Genomic DNA, 22,602 nt, shown 5'->3' on the forward strand with positions numbered 1-22,602 from the left:
AAATTCAGATAAAATATTCCATTTCACCAAATGGATTATCTGCCACAATACAATTGGGAAAATTATTATTTATTTATATCTTTATTAAATATTTATATGACTTCCCAACTCACACGCATCCAATTCTCCCAGCATTTTATAAATAAGAACAGGGTCATATCTGGAACAGTTCAATGTAGATTTTCATTGGTTAAAGGGAAAATAGAATGGAAAGTTGGAGTCCAGTAAAGGAAGAGCAATATCTTCTGAAGAAGGAATTCAGTTGCCACATCAATAATTTTCATAAGAAGGATTACAAATGAGACCTACATTTCTGTTCAGACAAATTGCTGATGTATCAAGTCCATCTTCCAGGTACAGAATCTGTAGAATACATATGTTAGCTAGTAGATTGTTTTATAAGAAATATAATGAAAAACCTTTGTTTAAAGATAAAGTAAGAATATCTAAATTTTCTAGGTTATCAGTATTTTGGAATATCTCTCAATAGTTATAATATATAACATATCTTGGGTACCAAGGCTAAGCTATCAGAGCAACTCTATGGAAACTCAGAATACACTTTTGTTAAGAGAACCTAGATCTATTGAATTTAAATCTGGATGAGCCTTGAGATTTATAGGATGAGATCTTGATAAGGTATAACTACTTCATGTGTTTAGGGAACAAATGCAAGAAGAATGGAACAATAACTGCCATTTTCTAATATATATTATATGGTGTATTAATATATAGATGTTGACAATAGAGATATACCTATTTTGTGTGTTTATTCTTTAAAAAGTTAATGCTGTAGAATCTTATATTAGTGCAGCCTTTAAAAGAATGGACAATAAAGATATTTAATAAAAACAGGGACTCCTTGATAGAATAGAATAGAATACTTTATTGGCCAAGTGTGATTGAACACACAAGGAATTTGTCTTGGTGTAAATACCAGTAATATTATATTATATTAATTCATTTCAGTAATATTAGATTATATTAATTAAATATGGGCACAACAAATTTGATGTTTATAATTCTACTGCCAGGAACTTTGGGCGCAGGAATTAAATATGGCTAGTAGTTATTCAGTCAGGGTGGGATTGGGGTTAGTGTTGCAATAATAACCAGTACTAAGTTCTGTTTGATATTCAAAAAATATCTAAATTTCCAGTATTGTATGTTTGCCTTAAATAGCGCAGTTCATCACTGTTACTCAAATAAGGATTTTCAGCCTTTCTATAAAAATGCTTTTAAAATGCAGTAGCTAGTAATGCCTGTTCTGTATCAACATTCTTATTTCAAGACCATTGGTATTAGAGATGATTGTTTTTCTATGTCAAAAACCTCCCAGTGTGTACACTTGGCAAGTCCCTTGACTGAGACCTGATTAGTTGGTTAAATAAATGGCTTCACTTGAATGTTAAAAATCTCACAATAATATTAACATTAGTTATATATTTGAACATCTAGTATGATACATAACTTTTGCCATAGTACTGATCAAACAGAAAGCACTTTTGTGGGATGTACATATTGTACTACAGAAGAAAAGGGCTAAGGTTATTAGGGAAACACAAATATTTGCACACTCTTTTAAGAGTATACCTTTTCAAGTGAAGTATGTCTTTTTTCCTCTCTAGAGTATTTTGCTTGTTTGGCTTCTGAGAGAGGGACTGTTGCTTGGTTCCTCCTTTAGCATGTTAGTTTGGTCTGGAATATCAGCACACTGACAATAATTATTTATTCCTTTGAGCATAGTGAAGAACTGCATTAGAAAATTAAATTTACAGTCTTCCAAATCTATTATCACATTCTCCCATTTTTTTCATTAATAAAATTTCTTTAATGAAATAAAGCCTACTTATCAATTTGCAAAAATGGCCTCCTTAGAAGTTATTTACAGACAATCAAGAGTCCATATCCAAGAGACAGATACATTCTCAAACTATATCTATCTATCTATCTATCTATCTATCTATCTATCTATCTATCTATCTATCTATCTATCTATCTATATCTATATCTATATCTATATCTATATCTATATCTATATCTATCTATCTATCTATCTATCTATCTATCTATCTATCTATCTATCTATTTGTTTGTTTTCTTAAGTTTTCGTGGGTACTTACATGTATGGTATTCAGCTTTGTTCAGGTATTTTCTCACGTCATTATAGTTGTGCTTTTAAAGTTGTAGCAACGTTTCGGCAGAATCTCATCTGCCATCATCAGGCTTCTGTATTGTGTTCATCTGTGAGTCAGTCTTTTACAGTTGTTTCAGTTTTAAATTTGGGGCTAGCCTACTGCTGTGCCAGAATGTTTTTTTCTTCATCCTGATTGGTTGGGAGTCTTGGTCTGTGTTTATTGGTCTTGGAGTTTGCTGTGTTCTGCTTGATTGGTGTTTCTAATATCTTCTTTGTTTTGTAGCTTTTTTGTGTCTTGATTGGCTGGCAACATTGTGTTCCTGCATTGGAGGCTTTTAGTGCAGCTTGGCTCCGAGTAAATGGACGGCTGTCATTTGTTAGGAAGCTAGGTTTCATCTGGGTGCCTGGTTGGGGTGTGTTTGAGCTGGAAGTATCGGGGGGATCTGTTTGTGCCCAAGTGTTTGCCTGGCTAGTGGTGTGGAGATTTTTTTGTTTGTGAGTGCAGGCTTCCAAATAATTGACAGTCTGGTGGAATCATCTCTTCATTATAGAAAACCCCAGCCACAGAATTATCAGAGAAGCCATAGAGATTGAAAAAGGACCTGAAAGCATGAATAGAAGAGATGATTCCACCAGACTGTCAATAGTTAGTAAGCACCTGAGCCTGGTGGGTCACACTGGAGAAATTCTGACCTAATGTGTAATTGCTCACTAGAACACACCATGTACCAGAAGAAAACACACACCAACTGCAACCTCAATGCCCAATCCCATCACCAACCAGCACAGATAAACTCCGTGGCCAAAACACTAATTGCTAGAACAAAACACCTGGCAGACAAGACACACATAAAGACCTGACTAAAGTACTGACAGCTAATGGCTTCCACAAAAGCAAAATCACTGGCTTGATCCACAAAAACACACTGAGACATAATGGAGACCTAGAAGATGAACAGATCTATGGAACAGCTGTCCTGCCCTACATAAGAGGTACTACAGACAAAATCAGTAAGATACTACACAGGCATCACATCAAGACTGCCTTCAAAACAGACAGAAAAATATCAGCCATCCTTAGAAGCCCCAAAGATAAAATTGACCTGGAAAACCAAGGCATATATGAAGTCCCCTGTGCATCATGCCCTGCCACATACATTGGACAGACCAATAGAAGAATAAGTACCTGCCTGGATGAACACAAAAATGCAGCCAAAAAGCTGGAATACACTTCCTCACTAGTCCAACACATGGAAGCCCCAGGTCATAGCATCAACTTCAATGGCACCAAAACCGTAGCCACTACAGAAAACCCCAGCTACAGAATCATCAGAGAAGCCATAGAGATTGAAAAAAGACCTGAAAGCATGAATAGAAGAGATGACTCCACCAGACTGTCAATTATTTGGAAGCCTGCATTCGCAAACAAAAAAATCTCCACACCACTAGCCAGGCAAACACCTGGGCACAAACAGACCCCCCCCCTGATACATCCAGCTCAAACACACCCCAACCAGGCATCCAGATGAAACCTAGCTTCCTAACAAATGATAGCCATCCATTTACTTGGAGCCAAGCTGCACTAAAAGCCTCCAATGCAGGAACACAATGTTGCCAGCCAATCAAGACACAAAAAAGCTACAAAACAAAGAAGATATTAGAAACACCAATCAAGCAGAACACAGCAAACTCCAAGACCAATAAACACAGACCAAGACTCCCAACCAATCAGGATAAAGAAAAAACCATTCTGGCACAGCAGTAGGCTAGCCCCAAATTTAAAACTGAAACAACTGTAAAAGTCTGACTCCCAGACGAACACAATACAGAAGCCTGATGATGGCAGATGAGATTCTGCCGAAACATTGCTACAACCTTAAAAGCACTACTATAATGACGTGGGAAAATACCCGAACAAAGCTGAATACCATACACACACACACACACACACACACACACACACACACATATATTGATTTGTCTATTTTAAATGTATGTCAAATAAATGTTTTTTTCTAGAATAAAAAAAAAGGTAACGTAGTGGATTTTTAGCTTCCTTTACAAAGTTCACAGAATTTTTAAGCTGCTGCTTCTGTTTTAAAATATAGCCATATTTTTATGCTTTTAGGAGAGAATTATAGAGCGATTAAAGGAGCAGAGGGAGAGAGATGACCGTGAAAGAATCGAAGAAATTGAATCCTTCAAAAAAGAAAACAAAGATCTGAAAGAAAAAGTAAATGCTTTACAAGCAGAGCTGACGGAAAAAGAGGTCAGTATTTGCAACTAATAAAACATTTTATTGTAGGGATCCATGTGTTATAAAGAATCAAACTTTTACAAGCAATATAAATGTTACAAGTTGCTTATTAAGACCATTTATCATACTTCAAACCAAGTAATTTTGCAATCTTTCAATTTTTACGCATCTGTTTATAAACAGTGTCATAGGCTATGGCAGAATCCAGCCAACATTGGTTGTACTAGCAAAAGCTAACAATAAAATACGGAGATGACACCAATGGGAGACCATGGGTATTCTAAAGCCATAGACTAGACTGTAATGTTGAAAAAATAATCTGGAAGAATAATTTGCTTTCTGTACCAATGCTGAGAAAGCTGTATGGGTATGTCCTGGTGGCAGATTTGTCAAACCTAGATGAAGCAGAACAACCCTGCTATTTTATCCACATCCAGGTGAGATCTGGATGTGTTCTTCCCGGAACACAATTAGTCTGGATTTAACATAGATTCTACTAATAGAAATAGGGATGATTTCCACTTCTTTTCACTATCTTTTTATGCGATTATTATATGATTTTATAGAGATTGCACAAGACTATGAAGGAAAGGAGATAAAGGTTTAAGAGCTGTCTTAAAAGAGCCAAGACAATCAATGACTGTATTCCATAATTTCTTCTTGTGGTTCTAGAAACTTGCATACTAATGCTGGTTAGCTTACTATAAAACTTTATACATGGGGCTGTTTCTGAAGATGTTCTAAAAGCTTTGATTAGGTCAGATTGCTAATTAAAATCATGTCTTGCAATTAGTCTCAATTTATACTGCAGTTATATTTTATACTAGTATTTTGTAATATTGCTCTACTGGCCCTTGCAACATTTGCTAGTCCAAATCAAAACCCTTCTTTTTTCTTTGGACTATGGTTTCTGAAAGATGACTTTTTTCTATTTAAGCCTTGACGTTATTAACAGAGACCAACTTCTAAAGATAGCAATGAATGAAACATCTTGTCAGTATTGTCTTTTTAGTTGTAGAATCCTATCCTCATAGATGAAGAGGCAAAGTTTGTTTTTGTTTTTTTGCTGAAAACCAGAATCAATTACATTTTGGTTTCAAAATTTAGGAAGAGGTTACTGAGTAGATGTGAAGTGTGCATTTTAACCCACCCAACTTCCTTTTGCATATCTATTTTTCCCTTCTCTCCACCATGATAGGGAACCTTCATTCTTGTACCTTAAATATATTTGGTGAGGGAATAATTGTTACCCTTCGTGAAAAAAAATGTGATTCTAAGGAATCCTAGAATAACATAGCTAGGTATTTGGTTCCACTTCTATTTCATGGCCTAGTTGATGGTTAATTAGTTAGGTAGCTCAGAATGAGGAAATGTGAGCCAGGATCATACAGAGTAGTATCCGACAAGTCTATATGGTGGCTTTGATTGTGAAACTGAAGCTCTATTTCTTTTGTTTGATTAATAAAAAAATCAAAGATTATAAGTTATGCCTCCATGTGAACACATCATAGGTAGACTTCTTGCTTTCAGCCAATAGATTCTGAGATATTGGCACTACTACTCATCAGAAAACTACACTGCTCAAAAAAATAAAGGGAACACAAAAATAAGACATCCTAGATCTGAATGAATGAAATATTCTTATTAAATTCTTTGTTCATTACATAGTTGAATGTGCTGACAACAAAATCACATAAAAATTATCAATGGAAATCAAATTTAGCAACCCATGGAGGTCTGGATTTGGCGTTACACTCAAAATTAAAGTGGAAAAAACACTACAGGTTGATCTAACTTTGATGTAATGTCCTTAAAACAAGTCAAAATGAGGCTCAGTAGTGTGTGTTGCCTCCATGTGCCTGTATGACCTCCCTACATGAGCCTGGGCATGCTCCTGATGAGGTGGAGGATGGTCTCCTGAGGGATCTCCTCCCACACCTGGACTAAAGCATCCCCCAACTTCTGGACAGTCTGTGGTGCAACGTGGCGTTGGTGGATGGAGCGAGCCATGATGTCCCAGATGTGCTCAATTGGATTCAGGTCTGGGGAACAGGTGGGCCAGTCCATAGCATCAATACCTTCATCTTGCAGGAACTGCTGACACACTCCAGCCACATGAGGTCTAGCATTGTTGTGCATTAGGAGAAACCCAGGGCCAACCGCACCAACATATGGTCTCACAAGGGGTCTGAGGATCTCATCTCAGTACCTAATGGCAGTCAGGCTACCTCTGGCGAGCACATGGAGGGCTGTGCGGCCCCCTAAAGAAATGCCACCCAACACCATTACAGACCCACTGCCAAAGCAGTCATGCTGGAGGATGTTGCAGGCAGCAGAACATTCTCCACAGTGTCTCCAGACCCTGTCACATCTGTCACATGTGCTCAATGTGAACCTGCTGTCATCTGTGAAGAGCACAGGGTGCCAGTGGCGAATTTGCCAATCTTGGTGTTCTCTGGCAAATGCCAAACGTCCTGCACGGTGTTGGGCTATAAGCACAACCCCCACCTGTGGACGTTGGGCCCTCATACCACCCTCATGGAGTCTGTTTCTGACCGTTTGAGCAGCCACAGGCACATTTGTGGCCTGCTGGAAGTCATTTTGCAGGGCTCTGGCAATGCACCTCCTGTCCCTCCTTGCACAAAGGCGGAGGTAGTGGTCCTGATGCTGGGTTGTTGCCCTCCTACGGCCTCCTCCATGTCTCCTGATGTACTGGCCTGTCTCCTGGTAGCGCCTCCATGCTCTGGACACTACGCTGACAGACACAGCAAACCTTCCTGCCACAGCTTGCATTGTTGTGCCATCCTGGATGAGTTGCACTATCTGAGCCACTTGTGTGGGTTGTAGACTCCGTCTCATGCTACCACTAGAGTGAAAGCACCGCCAGCATTCAAAAGTGAACAAACCATCAGCCAGAACACATAGGAACTGAGAAATGGTCTGTGGTCATCACCTGCAGAACCACTCCTTTATTGGGGATGTCTTGCTAACTGCCTGTGCTTTCCACCTGTTGTCTATTCCATTTACACAACAGCATGTGAAATTGATTGTCAATCAGTGTTCCTACTTAAGTGTACAGTTTGATTTCACAGAAGTGTGATTGACTTGGAGTTACATTGTGTTGTTTAAGTGTTCCCTTTATTTTTTTTTGAGCAGTGTGTATCTGTCACAGTCCAAGTTTACTAGCAGTTGCAATCAACTTAGTATCTTTTGATAATCCCCACTTTCAATTTGTCTCCCATATCTTTTTTTTTTAGTCGAGCTTAATCGACCTCAAAGAACATGCATCATCATTGGCTTCAGCAGGGCTGAAAAGAGACTCCAAATTAAAGGCTTTAGAAATAGCCATAGAGCAAAAGAAGGAGGAGTGTAGTAAGCTAGAAGCACAACTGCAAAAGGTAAGCATGATTGAATATTAATGATTCTTATAGTTGCATGCTGGGATTTTTGTTGTGAAAAATGCTAGTTTCTGTTAGTTTCAAGCTCAAAGTATTAATGATTTCAAATGTTGACATGACACTTTATCAATTTTTCCACTAAAAGTCTTTTTTGTTAGTTAAACTGTTTGAATCTCATTTATTGTTATCAAAGGATTGTTATACGCTTAAAGTAGAAGAACATTTTTATTAGAAATACTTTAGATTTGTTCATAAGGGGAAGAACTATTGATACATAATTGAATATTGGACGTTGTCTAGCACATCTAATCACATTTGAACTAATAATTATCAAAATAATTTTTAGAATCACATTAATATATTAACTATCAATCAGACCTGAATTATCCATATGTCAGTTACGATTACTCATGGCATATTTCTTGATTTAAGTATTATGTTTGCCTTTCACACTTTGTAAATAGCCATGTTGCCAATGAATTAATCAAGGTACAATTCTTTAACTGAAGAAGGAGAATTTAATATTTAACTTTGGCTGTTTTCTGGCTTTCATGATACCTTGGAAAGAAATATATAATGTGAGTAATTTTAAAAAAGATACTATTTAAGATTTTATGCATATTGTACATGGCATCTGAGTAATCTTGCCTTAATCTACAAAATAAAATAATATTCTACTCCTTATACCGCAGTTGATGTTTTGCAGTTTAAGATAGTGTACTAAAAAACAAAATATGCTAGATTATGAGCCATGGTAGTGCAATGGTTAGAGTGCAGTACTGCAGGCTACTTCTGCTGACTGCAGGCTGACTGCAATTTGGTAGTTCAAATCTCACCAGGATCAAGGTTGACTAAGCCTTCCATCCTTCTGAGGTGAGTAAAATAGGACCCAAATTGTTGGGGGAAATTTACTGACTGTAAACCATTTAGAGGGCTGTACTGTGAAATGATATATAAGTCTAAGTGCTATTGCTATTATGCCATTCTAGTTCTGGGAAACTAAATATGATTTTAAAGTCCACTTCAATATCAATTCCACTGTCCATTTCAATATCAATTCTTGTATAATTTTATTTTTTTATTTAAACCAGTGTTGTCTACAGCTCAGGTCCCAACTGTGGCTTTGGAAATAAACCAGGAATTTGTGAAATTAGCAATCAAACTATTAATAATTGATATAGTTAGTGGGGAATGTGAGTAGATTGGCCTTTTTCCACGGAAGCCCTGTTCATATTTGGATACAGCTGACCACTTGTTGACCATTAATGGACAATTATCAAGCCTTTTTGCCTCATTCAACTTTGGCAACATTTTGATTGCTTTAGTTTACAGCAGCATCATTTCTCCACAGAACTTTAATCTAGAGATAGATCAGGGATTGTTTTGTTTTTTTGAAGTGGTTTTTTTCAGAGTTTTTTCGGAATGAAAAGAGAAGACTTAATAAAAGTAAGAATGGCCCTCCCTTTCATCATGTTATTGTATCTTAAAGCTAAAAAATATCTACATTGTTTAAAAGAAAACAAAGGTTGCAAATAATAATTATCAACAAATGATAATTTCTGATTTATATTTTCTTTGGTTACATTAAATTCAAGTAATTATTTAGAAGAAAATGGTCATAGGAAATCTTGAAATGCAGGCATTTCAATTTTAAGAAAATCACTGATTTGGGGCAATTGGTTTCTAATGATAATGTCAACAGTCAAAATGTTTTAATTCCTAACATATATCCCTTTTAAAAAATTCTCTTCGAGCAATGAAAACTGAGAGCAATGGAAATTAGAAATTAAAGATTTAGGAAGCTAAACTGTTGCTTCTTGTTGTAAAAGGAAAAATGATCATGATTATAAGAAATAAAAAATGTATTTTGCAATTCCCCCCTTCTTGCCCCTGCTAGTTCCATATTTTTATTTTGGGAAGCCAGGAATACATCAAATGGAACATGAATTAATCTTAGGAGAACATTATGAAAGGAAGACCCATCAAATTCTGAGGCTTTACCTTTCCTGTTTGAAGCATGGATCTGAAAGTTGAAGTGGGAATCCTGAAGAATGTTTCTAATGCAAAGTTAGTTACTGAGCTGAAAAAGGAAATTTGGGTGACAGAGCTGACTGAAATCACACAATTAAAGCCTTACCTGTAACATGCGCAAAAAGGGTCATGACAGTCATGGCTTCCATCTTGACTTTTTTTTGACCCTCCATGGATCCTTGCACTGGGCTGTGCTACCATACCTGTGAAAGCACTGTTGATATATGCATAGGAGATTATGAAAAAAAAAACCTTGTTGATGTTTATTTCAGAAGATGTCTGTTTCCAATGTTATATTACTGCCTTTATATTTATCAGCTATAATTTTCCATCACTTCTTAGATGTGGCCATTACTATTACCATACTAATTAAGCCATACACTATTCTATATTCAAATAAAATGGAAATTAAGTTTTATCTTAATATGAAAAGAAAGCTCTACATTTAACAATAAAGTCTAATTAATCTTTCTTATCTTTGAACCTTTGATGATAAATTGCAGCCTTGACCAAAAACACTTCTAATGATTCATTGCTAAAAACCAGTATTTAATGCATCATCAGCAGTGGACAGCTTTCTTTATTTCATGGATTATTTCATTTGAGAAAGGGAAAATAACACAATCTTTGGATTTTGTATTCTAGTCATTCTTTTCTGTGAGCCAAAATCAACATTTATTTTTCCCTAGAGCTTCTCGCATCCAGTAAGGAATGCTTAGGAACTTAAAATTTCTTCTCCTTTTTTAAATTCCAAGTTCTTCTGTGCAAATATGCCAATTTTGCTAAGCTAATACTGTTTTCCTGGATCTTTCCTTCTTTTCCTGTCTGTGCTTCATTCTCCCCACCTTTGCAATGTAGCAAGCTGAACAATTGTTCAATCAGATGTACAATCCCGTAAGTCCTTTCAGAAAGTCTCCACTGTAACATATGAAAGCATGAGGATCTATTTTACCCATCATGTTGTTCTATTCTTCCTCTCTAGAGCTTTGCAAAACCGATGATGGCTTCATTTGCATTGTGTTAAATTAAGTAGGCTCTGTGGACTTTAAGGCCAATGTTCTTTTAAAAATGTAATTCACTAAAAATTGGACAAATAAACATTGCATTCAAATTTTGTCTGGCCTTCAAGCCCTCAACTGCTTAATTGTAAGAAAGCATGAACATATCAAGCTTTATTGTTATTTTACTGCTATGCTTATGGCATACTTTATTAGATCCTTCAAATTAAATGTAAACTTTAGAAAGGTATTCACTATTTCTCAAAAATATTAATAAATGCCGTTATCCTGGAGCAAGTGATGTTGTATAACATGCATTGGTTAGTAGGTAGTTGAGTTTTAAATATAAGGAAGATTAGTGTCCAGCATTGGTAATATAATTCAATTCAATCATTTGACCATAGTTACAGACCCATGGCAAAGTCTGTATCTACAATGGTAGTAAAAATAAAAGAAATGGATTTCAAATACAATATAATAAAACAGGCAGGTGTATACAATCAAATGGTACTGGTAAGGGCATCACTTAGGCCATTATATGTTGCTTATATTTTGTAGGAGGAAAGTCTTGTTAGTTTATGGTAGCCCTAAATCAGGAAGAGTCTGATTTTCCAGCTACAAAAATTATTAAAAGCCATCAACTCATGCAAACTGATGCCTTTTCATAAAATCTGTTAGTTAAAAAAGGTGTTACCAGATTTCTCCCTGATTTATGGCAGAAGTCAGAAACTTATTGTTTCTCTAATAACTTTGCTTTTATTTGTATTTAATACCTTTGCTTGCATCTATCAAAGCATTTTGCCAGAATTGGGTTGTAAAATGTACATGTGCATCTCTATAAAAATTACATAAGAAAAGGGATAATGATTGGATCTATTCCACATAAGCAGGTGTGCTTTTCATATGGCCTGAAAGAGCTCTCATTACTGCAGCGGGCAAAATGTTTCTTCAGAACCTTACAATCTTTCAGAACTCTTTTAAAACACAAGTATAAGCATGCCAGCAAGACTTTTGCTGAAGTGCACGTAGTTGAGAGAATGAAATAACAGTGGCTATTTCAACCAAAGAAATGCCATCTTGTTTCTCTTTAGACATTTAAGTTTTACATTTATGTATTCAGCAACTTAAAAAAAAACCCTACTGATGAATTGTCTGTCTTCTTATCAATGCCTTATTAATGTTATTGTGATAGATGTTGGGAGGATCTATGACAATTCGCCGTGGCCAACTTGCTGCAGCCAACTAGTTGCAGGACAACTCACTGCTGGACAAAAGTTATACTAATATAAGAATCAAAGAAATAGTGGAATAGAATCATTAAAGAAAGGATGCAAAAGGAGAGACACAATAAAATGTGAACAGCAAAAATTAAAACATTTTTGTTTATTTTAAATAATTAAATAGAATTGTTAAATTTTCCTATAGCAAGTTAGCCATGGTTGGCCTCAGCAAGTTAGCTGTGGCTATTTGTCCCATTCCAATGTTTTGGGAAGCACCCAGCCTGGCAGAGAAGAGGAATAAAACACAGAGCTAATTTGGAGTCACTGAGCAACCACAAAAGGCTAGGGCCAACATCCCACTAAGTTTCTTGGAAACTCATCTAACTATTCCCAGGAATGGGCTACCAGATATGCTGATTGGGTGGGTCAGCTGTTTTTAGTCACTTCAAATATTCCAGGCTTAAGCTGGAGATAAATTATCAATGAAATATGATTTCTTTTCAACAGAAAGTGGATTTTTACCAAGATAAACTTTGATGAATGGCAAATGGGTGTGGTTGCCCCCAGAAGATAGACAAGAGGTCATTTTTCATCTAGGACTACTCTCTGAACTGGGATGTTTATAAACAACAAGGCTTAAAATTACTCCTCATCTGAAGGCCCATTTTATTTTTAAAAGATTTCCATCATTTTACCTAAAATATGAAATCTATCTGGAGCTACTATGAAAGTGAAAAAGATGTATCATACACATGACCCCAGTATAAAAAGATATGTAATATATGGCTTATAGAAAGGCATTTAGTGAGGTTCATCCTGCCTACTGTTTCTGACAAAAAATCCTAGTGTGATTCAGAGCATAAATACATAAATATCCCCTTAAGAATCTGAAAGATTGTTTGAACTACATATAAGGTTCCCTTTAGAGTTCCTGTGAGTAGAGGGTGATGGGAAGAAATGACATAAATGTTTCTTCTAGTGGAGCTTATATTTTAGAAACTGTTCACAGTTCCTCATCCCCCTATTTTGCTTTAAATCCTTCCAAAAATACTATACTGATTTAAGTTCAATTATACTCAGAGGTGGTATTCAGCAGGTTCTGACCAGTTCTGGAGAACCGGAGGCAGAAATTTTGAGTAGTTCAGAGAACCCGCAAATCCACCTCTGGAGATTTTACAGTATCCTTCCTCTGTCACGCCCACCAAGCCACAGAACTGGTAGGAAATTTTTTTGAATCTCACCACTGATTATACTGGATTAGTATCGCTATGAAACAAGGTTCAATGTGACATAGACATGAGTGAGCCGCTCCCGGCTGAGAGGCTGCATGCCACTATTTGATTTTCTGAGTGTAAAACCAGAACTTGACATTTTCCACTAGCAGTTCTATGGCTAAAAAAGTGTAGTTTGGCTCAGGAAGCTGCCATAGCAAAAGGTGAGCAATGAGATGACTAATCAAGTACATTGTTTTTAGACAAGTTCTTAGTCAGGATATTCTTAACCTAATGCAACTTTTCAGATTTCCACAAGTGATTACAATATACTGTTTTGAAATGATATAATCCAGAAGTAATCAAGTCCAACATCCTACCTCAAGGCAAAATAATTTTACTTAAAATTGAGACTTTTTTTTCCAGAGCATTATGCTGTCTTTTCAATAATTTCCTAACCAGTGATTTGAAACATCAGTTCTACAATGAGATTCTGTTAACTATTCTGGAAACCTTATACATGAACTGTTGCAGTGCGGTTTATATAGGATTTTCTCAAATATTGCTGAGAAATTGCTCTTAGCCCAGAATGTAGTAGTGTGAACAGTTATGGGCAGGTGTCATAATATCCATATAACATCTCTGATCAACAAGTTGCACTGGATTGTTATTCTTAATAATAACAGCAGACTTCTTTATGCAATTGAAGTTGCTGGCTATAAAGCCTACATAGCATCATGCCTAAATATCCGAGGAACTGTGTGTCTTCCAAGGTTTCTGCCCATCCTATATGATCAGGCAGAGTTTTCCAGTTCCCATCAATTAAACAATATCCTCTAGCAAGACCCATAAAGCGTGTCTTCTCTAGCATAGCACCTGCCCTCTGGAACAACATTCCCTCAGAGATTTCAATTGTGAGTGACCCAGAGTTGATTGCAGTTGGACAATGTCTTTAAGTTGAATAAGTACAAGAAGTTAGACTGCTCTTCTGCACTTTAAATGAGCCTTGAAAACCTGCACCTTCCCTCAGGCCTTATTAGTTATTAAGCCCCTTCGGATACTATGTTGTGTGAGAAGGATGGTTTTTATTATTGCTTCTGGACAACTATAATTCTCTTTTATTATTGTGATGTTTCTTGTCTTTTAGTAAACAAACAAGCTAATTTTCTGAAAGATGACATTTGGAGGCACTTGAAAATATTAAAGAACATATTTGATTTTTGGTGGATTTATAATAAGCATTTATGTTTCTTTGAAAAGTAATAAAAGCAGAAAGCCTTATATATTCTGTGACCCTGGAAGGTATCTTTAGATCATTGATTGTGTTGGTGGATAAGAGCCCTACATAGTCAGGATCTGTGCTTTTGTGTGCCCAATATCTCTCTCATACTTCCCTCTGCTTTCCAACCTTAGTTGGTCCAAAAATGCAGTGGCCTGCATGATTGTGTGCTGGTGTAGCTGTGCACATATCTTCTACAGGGCCTGCATTAGCTGCTAGTTTGCTTCCAGATCAAATTCAAGGTGCTGGTTCTTACTTCAAAGTCCTACATGGCTTGGGACCAGGTTATCTGAATGTCTTGTAGGTCAGGTAGATGTAATGCACTTTTTGCATCACTTCTATCTGTCCTACCAGAGCGGGGAGGCAGGGAATGCGATGGGTCTTCTCTCTTGACGGTTAGGATCAATCTAGTGGGATCATGAAGAAGGGCCTTCTTGTGAAACTTCATCTGGTCTATATATTCTAAGTTCAATCCCAATGGTATTTTCTACTATTTGAATCCCATTGCCTCAGCCTTTTTGCTTGCCAGAGGAATTCCATTAAAGAAGACAAGATAGAATAGTTACATAATGCTTTTCAGTTTATAGCAATTGTTTTTATGAAAACACACCAAATAAAATAGCCATTCCCTGATCTGCTAACCTAATTTGGTTATAATTTCTGTCTTAAATAGTTTGTGGATTCTAATGTTTTGCTAAAAGATCATATTTTTGAAACTTCCACTTTGTCCTACTGTTATCTGTATTTGGTAGAAAATGTTTTTGTTTTCTTTATTAAGGAACACTATCCTTATTGGATTCTGTGCAACTAAATGTTCTCAGAAACAATGGTAAGCAGCAAACAATGTTTAAAGTCAGCTTAGAGGACAGTTCTAAATTATAGCTTCCAATCAATCCCATTAAGCTATTAACTAATAACTGGAATTGAACCATCTCTGATGGCATGGTGTTGTTAAATCCAATTTGAAGGATCTAAGGTATTTTCTTGCATGCATCTTTCTGCTGTCTCATTTATTAATCATACTCATATTTTGGCTCTTCTAAATAAACATGTATTGTTCTTATGCTTATATGTTGATGTTGGAAGAATAAATGATGCATATATAACATGATAATAAATAATGTATACTTTTTCACTTTTTACATTCATTACAATAAAGTAATATTGCTGTGTATAATAATTTGAATAACAAGAAAAAATAATATTATTGGTTTCTTCACAAAACCTGATTAGGTTTCTCTACCCTTCCTTCCAAATTCAGTCCCTTCTCTCTCTGTGGGTAGGCAGAAGCCTGAAAACTAGTCGACAGTTCATAAACTGTCACATGGATATGCCACACAATATAAGTCTCATACTCTGGCAGTTTTTAAAAGTTAATTTATAATTCATTCAGCTTTCTATAAATATTTGGAGACAATCAAACTGCGTGAGTGTAATTATGACTGTATAAATAATAGATGGATCTCCTTTTCTTTAAGCTTATCCTGGATATGATCCCAAAACAGCTAAACTATGTTACTGCTGCAATCCATCAAGACTAGCAGAGACAGTTGACCTAAAATATACCCTAAATGTTGCTTGGCCTTGAAGGCCTGAAAGGCTGAAGCAACTATGTACCTACCCCTGAGTATGCAGTTGTATAGTTCTTTGAGCTTACCCATTGAACCCCAGATGTATATCTGGGTTTCTGCTCTCAAGCAGAAAAAATGAAGGGGTCTTCAATATAGACCAACTAAATGTGAACCACATAATTGGTGGACATCATTATTACATTTTCTGATCTGAAATGTTCATAGGAATATAGAATGGGAAGAAGATTGTTACGAGTGTTACAGATCTTGTAGTCCTTTCTCAATGTAGATATATTTTAATCCTTAACTTTGTCTACTGAATGTACTATTAAACAATAAAGATCAGTAGATAGAAATTGAATGAACAGTATGAAGAGGTCTGCAGGTAGCTTCTTTATCTTTTGGATGGACTTTGAATATGAATGAGTGGATAATAAAGGATGAAAAGGATAAAAAAGATGAAAGTTATGATCTCCTCTCTTGGAATTTCCAAGCAACCGAATATGAATAAACTGTTTATAGTTACTAGTATGATCCCTATCCTTAATACATTGTAGAATTTTTTAGAATTTAAGAAAATATATTTTAATGCCATGAAGCTGAATGGGATATAAGAAACAATTTTTTAAGAGTAGAGTTATTGTACATATTGCTATCCTATCCATAGATTATCTAGAGTCTATTTTTGTTATCTTGAGTGACTTTTCCTGGTGACTTGCTCAGTATGAACATTCTAGTTCTATGTGATAGATATTGGAGTACACTCATAATTAGGCCTTCCCATGCTCCTTTTTGTTTTTGTTTTCAGTGTGCAGCACTGATATCTATAGCATATACATGAGATGGGCAGTATGGGGGACATAGAATATGAACCAGACCTTAGATGCAACTAATGTACAAAAACCCATACAAAGGTAATCTAAAGGTAATCTAAAGGACATCTAAAGATAACTGAGGCAGATGGCCTCAGTTATCCTGCTGATTGCTGAAAATAGGAAAGACAGAGTACTGTGATTTCGTTACTCCTGAATGCCTTGGCAGATCATTATATTTCTAACATTAACTATAATTGGGTGCTGTTGGGATTTAAAGTTTAGTGAATGTGGTCTAGATAGCAGATTGTAGACCACGGTTCCTCTGAAAACGCCAGCCACTGTTGCCAGAAAATCTGTTGTTTAGATCACAAACTTTTGGGGAGGGGGTCAGCATTTGTCCTGTCTGAAATCCTCCCCACAATCTACAATATGTTTCCATCTTGTTTCTTTTCAATATTGCATTGAATGAAGATTTTTACTGGAAAAACCAAAGAAAAATATTATTCACCAAAGGTTGTGGTTCATTCTTCTACAAAAACATTCATCTTTGTTATTCTACATCTATTTGTTATTTGAAATGGATCACATAAGCCTTCACATTTTTACCCTCTGTAGAAAGTGTAGGAAATGGAACAAACATTTGCCAATATCTGCTAAACTCAGCTATTTAAAAAAAATCTTCTAAATTCTAAAAATAATACTTTTGTTTTATTTGCCAAATGGCAAGTGTAATGACTTCTTTAAATCAACTCGGCATAGAGCATAAATATATTTTTAATCTCATATCCTCAAGATCCCTTGAAATTATACCCCAAATCTAGCATGAATTATTAAGGTGCAGAAGTGTCATGATTTATTCATTGTGTTCTCAAATAACTTTCAACCAAGTCTTCCATAATTCTATTCAATTATTGTTTCACTAAGTAGAGAGATATATCCCACAAGTCGTATTATACCACAACAAATTAATTTATGTTGTTTTCTACTGTTTACCCTATAATAGATATAGCATTATTGAATTTGTAATTTTAGGATTCCTAGAGGAGATTCTAGTTAGATAAGCCTTCAAGTTCTAAGGCACTCTCTATTAGACTATCCAAGATGCAATTTCAGAAGTCACAATTCACATTTTAATATTAGGGCATACTTATTTTGGTTTTTAACAAGTTTCCACTGAAATGAATGGAGGTAGCACACAGGAATACTTGGTAACTGTGTATTTTGTAAATGGTGTAAGTTATATTTGATTTATGGAGAAAATTATTCCCTTCGTGTTTAATCTTAAGCTTTTTCAATCATGGCAAATTCCTTGTATTTCTAACTTTTCCATTTAAAAAGTATATTGTATATTAAAAAAATTAAATATAGGCAACAAATGTCATACAGCTCAATTTCTTTGTGGATAAATGGTGCACTTATGATTTGTTTAGATTTTAAAAATATGTCTATGTAAGGAAACTCACCACTTTTGAAATGGCCCTAGAAGTTTGTTTGAGAATAAGAGATCCACTCAGACTAAACCTGTCTTGATTATCCTCATGCTTGACTAATATGTTACATGCAGATAAACTGCCCTGACCATTAATTCATTAATAACTTTTGTACATTATTTCATATTTTCCTGAAACTCAACAGTTGTTCAAAACTGGAAAAAAAAGTCACTTCAAAGCATGTAAACCTTCAAGAAGTAGATATCAATGTAATCTTTTATCTGAAATGTAAGCTTCATTTAGCCTGTCACTGTTTTCTTGCTAGTTTATTTTCTGAAATATTAAATGTGCAAGGAATAGAACCAACACCGAGACTTGTACTGTATTATTACTGTACTGTATTATTAGCTAGCAGCAGGATATGCAGTCTTTCAGAGTATCCTCAAACCTTTAAAATGTATTTGTGTACATTGAAAAACTGTTCTTTGAATTGTGTCTTTAATGTGCACTGCAGTTAAACTACTTGTTTTCTCTCTGCCTGCTCTTTGAAGATGCCAATTAGGAATAATGGGAAACAAGGGGTAGGCTAAGCATTGCAGTGCATTCTTGTTTACATCTGTGTGTGATTATTTCAGTGTAATGTTTTAAACTCTTTTGGCCCATTCATGCTCTCAGTGACATTAATGAGGTTTTGCCATTAGCTTTAATGGGAACAAGACTGGGCTTTGCACTTTTCTTTTCTGTTGTGTTCATTGCATTCTTTCTTGTTTGTGAACTGACCAGCCACTCATGCATGTGTTTGCCAGGTCCGTTTATTTGTGCTGTTCCATGAGGGGCTTCTTTCTCCTTATGTTTCAGGTTAAGTATTGGCAGAATGAAATAAAATAAGGGAGGAAAAGGGGGATTTGGGGGTAAAACTATTGGTTTGAGGCATTCACATCTTGTCTGAAATAAATAACTTACATTAAGTTGTTCAAGATTTGCTTAAAGTAGTTATTAAATCAAACCATATCAGGTATAGGCTTAAGTTAACTTGTTCAATGTTATTTTCCAGGAAAAAAAAATCTTTCTAGTACTTAGAATTATGGCTTCACCTCCCCTGCTCCAAATAATGGGATATTGAAGGAAAATAGTTTTTGCCCAATAGCAAGAAAGGGCCACCAACTCACAGAATAGCACTATAAACTAGGGGGAAAGGCTAGTGATTGATTTATTTTTTAATTTAACAGGCTCATGAGGCTGAGGAAGAAGCTCGGAAGAATCCTGAATTTGCTGATCGATTGAAGCAGCTCGACAAAGAGGCTGCCTACTATAGAGAGGAATGTGGCAAAACCCAAGCCGAGGTGGAGAGGCTCTTAGAAATCCTCAAAGAAGTAGAGAATGAAAAAAATGACAAAGATAAGAAAATTGCTGAGCTGGAAAGGTACATTTCTTATTGCCTGTGTTTTCTCATAAATACATTATATATCCCCGCTTGATGAAAAGAAATAGCAAAATGTATCACGGTAGTAGGCAAATGAAATAGAACAGCCAACTTGATACGACAGGGTTTTAGAAAAAATATGGTTCTGTGTAAATCGTTCGTCCAAATGCTTTTGAAGATTCAGTACAATAATAAAGTCTCAGCTCCTTTATAGAAAAAGTTTACCTTACTGACCTAACCAGGGGTTGGGTGGGGTGGGGAGACTGCATTAACTTTTCTTTTTTTTTTTTTGCAAAATTGAAGAAGAGAGAGAAAAAGTATAAAAGGTTAAAAAAAAATGAAAATAACCAGACTTTGCTGAAAGAAACTGGGATGTAATAAAAATAAAGTAAAACTATTTTTTTTTAAAAAAAATAGAAAAATAGAAATGGTACAATAAAAGGTTATGAATGTAAAATTATTTAGAAGTTAACATTTGTACTTGGAACAAAATAATGAAACACTTGATAGCTTGAAAAGTTGTCTTATGCATCAAAGGATTGTGTTATGATTGGATCAATGAGGCCATGTTAAATCAACATAATCCACATCTGTGTTAACAAAAGCACACTAGTACACAAATAAAAGTAGATTATATAAAAATATGATTAGGAACATTTATTAATTTGCATTTAATAACAAATATTCACATCTTGCTAGCAATTGTCTTGCAACTGGTTATTGCCACAGTATTGAAACCTCAAATTTCTATCATCAAATGGTCTAGATGTTGCAACTAAAACTAGATGTTGCAACTAATCTTGAAAAGTAAGGGGTACTCAGCTCTAACAAAAAACAAGATTTAGCATAATGTTTTGCAGAATCAATGAATAAAGAGACAGTTTTCTTTTTATTCCTTTTGATGTATTTTTTTACACCTCCCTTTTCTTCCCAGCTTTCCAATTTAATTTTGATCAATTTCATTAATTTATAAATGGTCCTTATAAATGGCTTTTCTTTTTCTTGCAGTTGATGAGCATTTGGTTACCAGATTAGATCTCTGTATTTTGGGAATTAACCAGATTTACTGACTCCCACCTTTATACCAGTAATCCTTGATTTATGACCACAATTGAACCCAAAATATCCATTGTTAAGTGAGACATTTGTTAAGTGAGTTTTGCCCCATTTTATGACCTTTCCTGACACAATTGTTAAATGAATTACTGCAGTTGTTAAGTTAGCAACACAATTGTTAAGTGAATGTGGCTTCCCAATTGAATTTGCTTGTCAGAAGGTCTCAAAAGGTAGATCACATGACCCCAGGATGCTGCAGATGTGGCAGCTGTTATAAATATGAGTCAGTTCCAAGCATTTGAATTTTGATCACATGGCCATAGAGATGCTGTGACAGTTGTAAGTGTGAAAAATGGTCATAATTCATTTTTTTCAGTGCCGTTGCAACTTGAGCATCCCTAAACGAACTGCTGTAGTGTCTTCTATTAATAGGCTAAGGTTCTCCCCACACGGCCATTTTAAAGCTTCTCCACAGTGCCTAAATCAGTCTCTTCATTGGCTGCCAAATTGATTAAGAGGTACGTGACCTGTACATTAAGTCACATCAGGCAAAAGAGCTAGAGTTCTGTTTCATGTTTTTTTATGGTGACTTTGATGGGGCAGGAAGAGGCAGGCTTTACTCACTTGTAAGTCATGGGACAGCCCTTCCCGTCAGCTGTGGCACTCACTGCCAACTAGCTGTGTGTGTAAAAGATGCTTCAGGATAGGTAATACATTAGAGTTCAAAGGCAGAGTACACATAAATGAAAGAAAAGATAACATTTAATTTCTTTTTATAAGCATAAAAGGAAAGAGACTAAGGCATTATGTTTGCATATTTTAAAAGACTTCAAAAAGAAAAGGGAAAAAGTATTTTTCTGGAATCAGTCCAAGCATTCATTTGGAAAATTAAGAAGTTTAGGAAAGGAAGTGCATGCTAAAATTCAATGCCATGTTTTTTAGGCGAGAAGATTATTGCTGGATTCATCTATAGAGTCTCTTACTGCTTCAAAATCTCTAATCCTGTGCATCTAGTTATTTAATTTTTAAATATTACTCTTGCTTCCAAACTTCAAACATTGTACAAAAGTTGCAGATGTTTTAATACTTTTTTTTTTAACCACAGAGGTTCGTGTAAAGAAGTTAAAATATTGTTTTCTGCTCTGAAGTTTTAATGCCTTACTGTGTAGGATCTTCTGTGTAGATCTTTTTGTTTCATTTTTGTTCTTTTCTTGGAGAAAGGAAAGTGACATTTACATTGAATGGAGAATTATAGTATAGTAACACCTTGATTTAATGGACCATTCATCGGGAGTGAAACACAAACGTATGCTTTTTGAGGCAATTCACCTCAGGCAAATTATGACATCTGTGCAGAAATGACATAAATAGGTGCAAACGATGTAAACCTCATTCAACTAAAAGTAAATTTAAATGGCTGGTCTGGATTTCTTCATAGGCAAGAGACTTGTCCATTTTTTCATGGTTGTATTCAGAAAGATGATTTGTCCATTGCATCTGAAGTCAGTTAAATGAAGATCAATTAAATCAAAATTTTATTGAAATTCAGAGACCTTACAGATTAAGTTATTCTTTAATTTTTTTTCTTAATTCTTGTATAGTTTTAGAATTTTTGACAAAGAGATAAAATAAAGTTGAGGTTTGCTACAGTATATGCATGTGTATGTTTGAGAGCTTTCTCCAAGTAATTACATCTACAGCAAACTCATTCTGACATCACTGTAAGGATCACTAGAATTATCTTTTCTTGAATGTATATCAGGTTGTTCTTAGACT

At 35.4% G+C, this 22,602-nt stretch overlaps 1 protein-coding gene across 1 annotated transcript in view; it reads left to right on the plus strand.

Moving 5' to 3' along the window:
• Positions 1–22,602, plus strand: part of ERC2 (ELKS/RAB6-interacting/CAST family member 2) — a 615,701-nt gene that overhangs the window by 240,764 nt on the left and 352,335 nt on the right. The window contains exons 9-12 of the mRNA XM_087923860.1: positions 4,266–4,406; positions 7,652–7,792; positions 10,682–10,717; positions 19,577–19,770. Coding sequence (XP_087779986.1) covers positions 4,266–4,406; positions 7,652–7,792; positions 10,682–10,717; positions 19,577–19,770 — 512 coding nt within the window. The remainder of the gene's footprint in view (positions 1–4,265; positions 4,407–7,651; positions 7,793–10,681; positions 10,718–19,576; positions 19,771–22,602) is intronic.

This window comes from Pseudonaja textilis, chromosome 2, assembly GCF_049901715.1.
Source record: "Pseudonaja textilis isolate UNSWEBS1 chromosome 2, rPseTex1.2, whole genome shotgun sequence".
Lineage (NCBI taxonomy): Eukaryota > Metazoa > Chordata > Lepidosauria > Squamata > Elapidae > Pseudonaja > Pseudonaja textilis.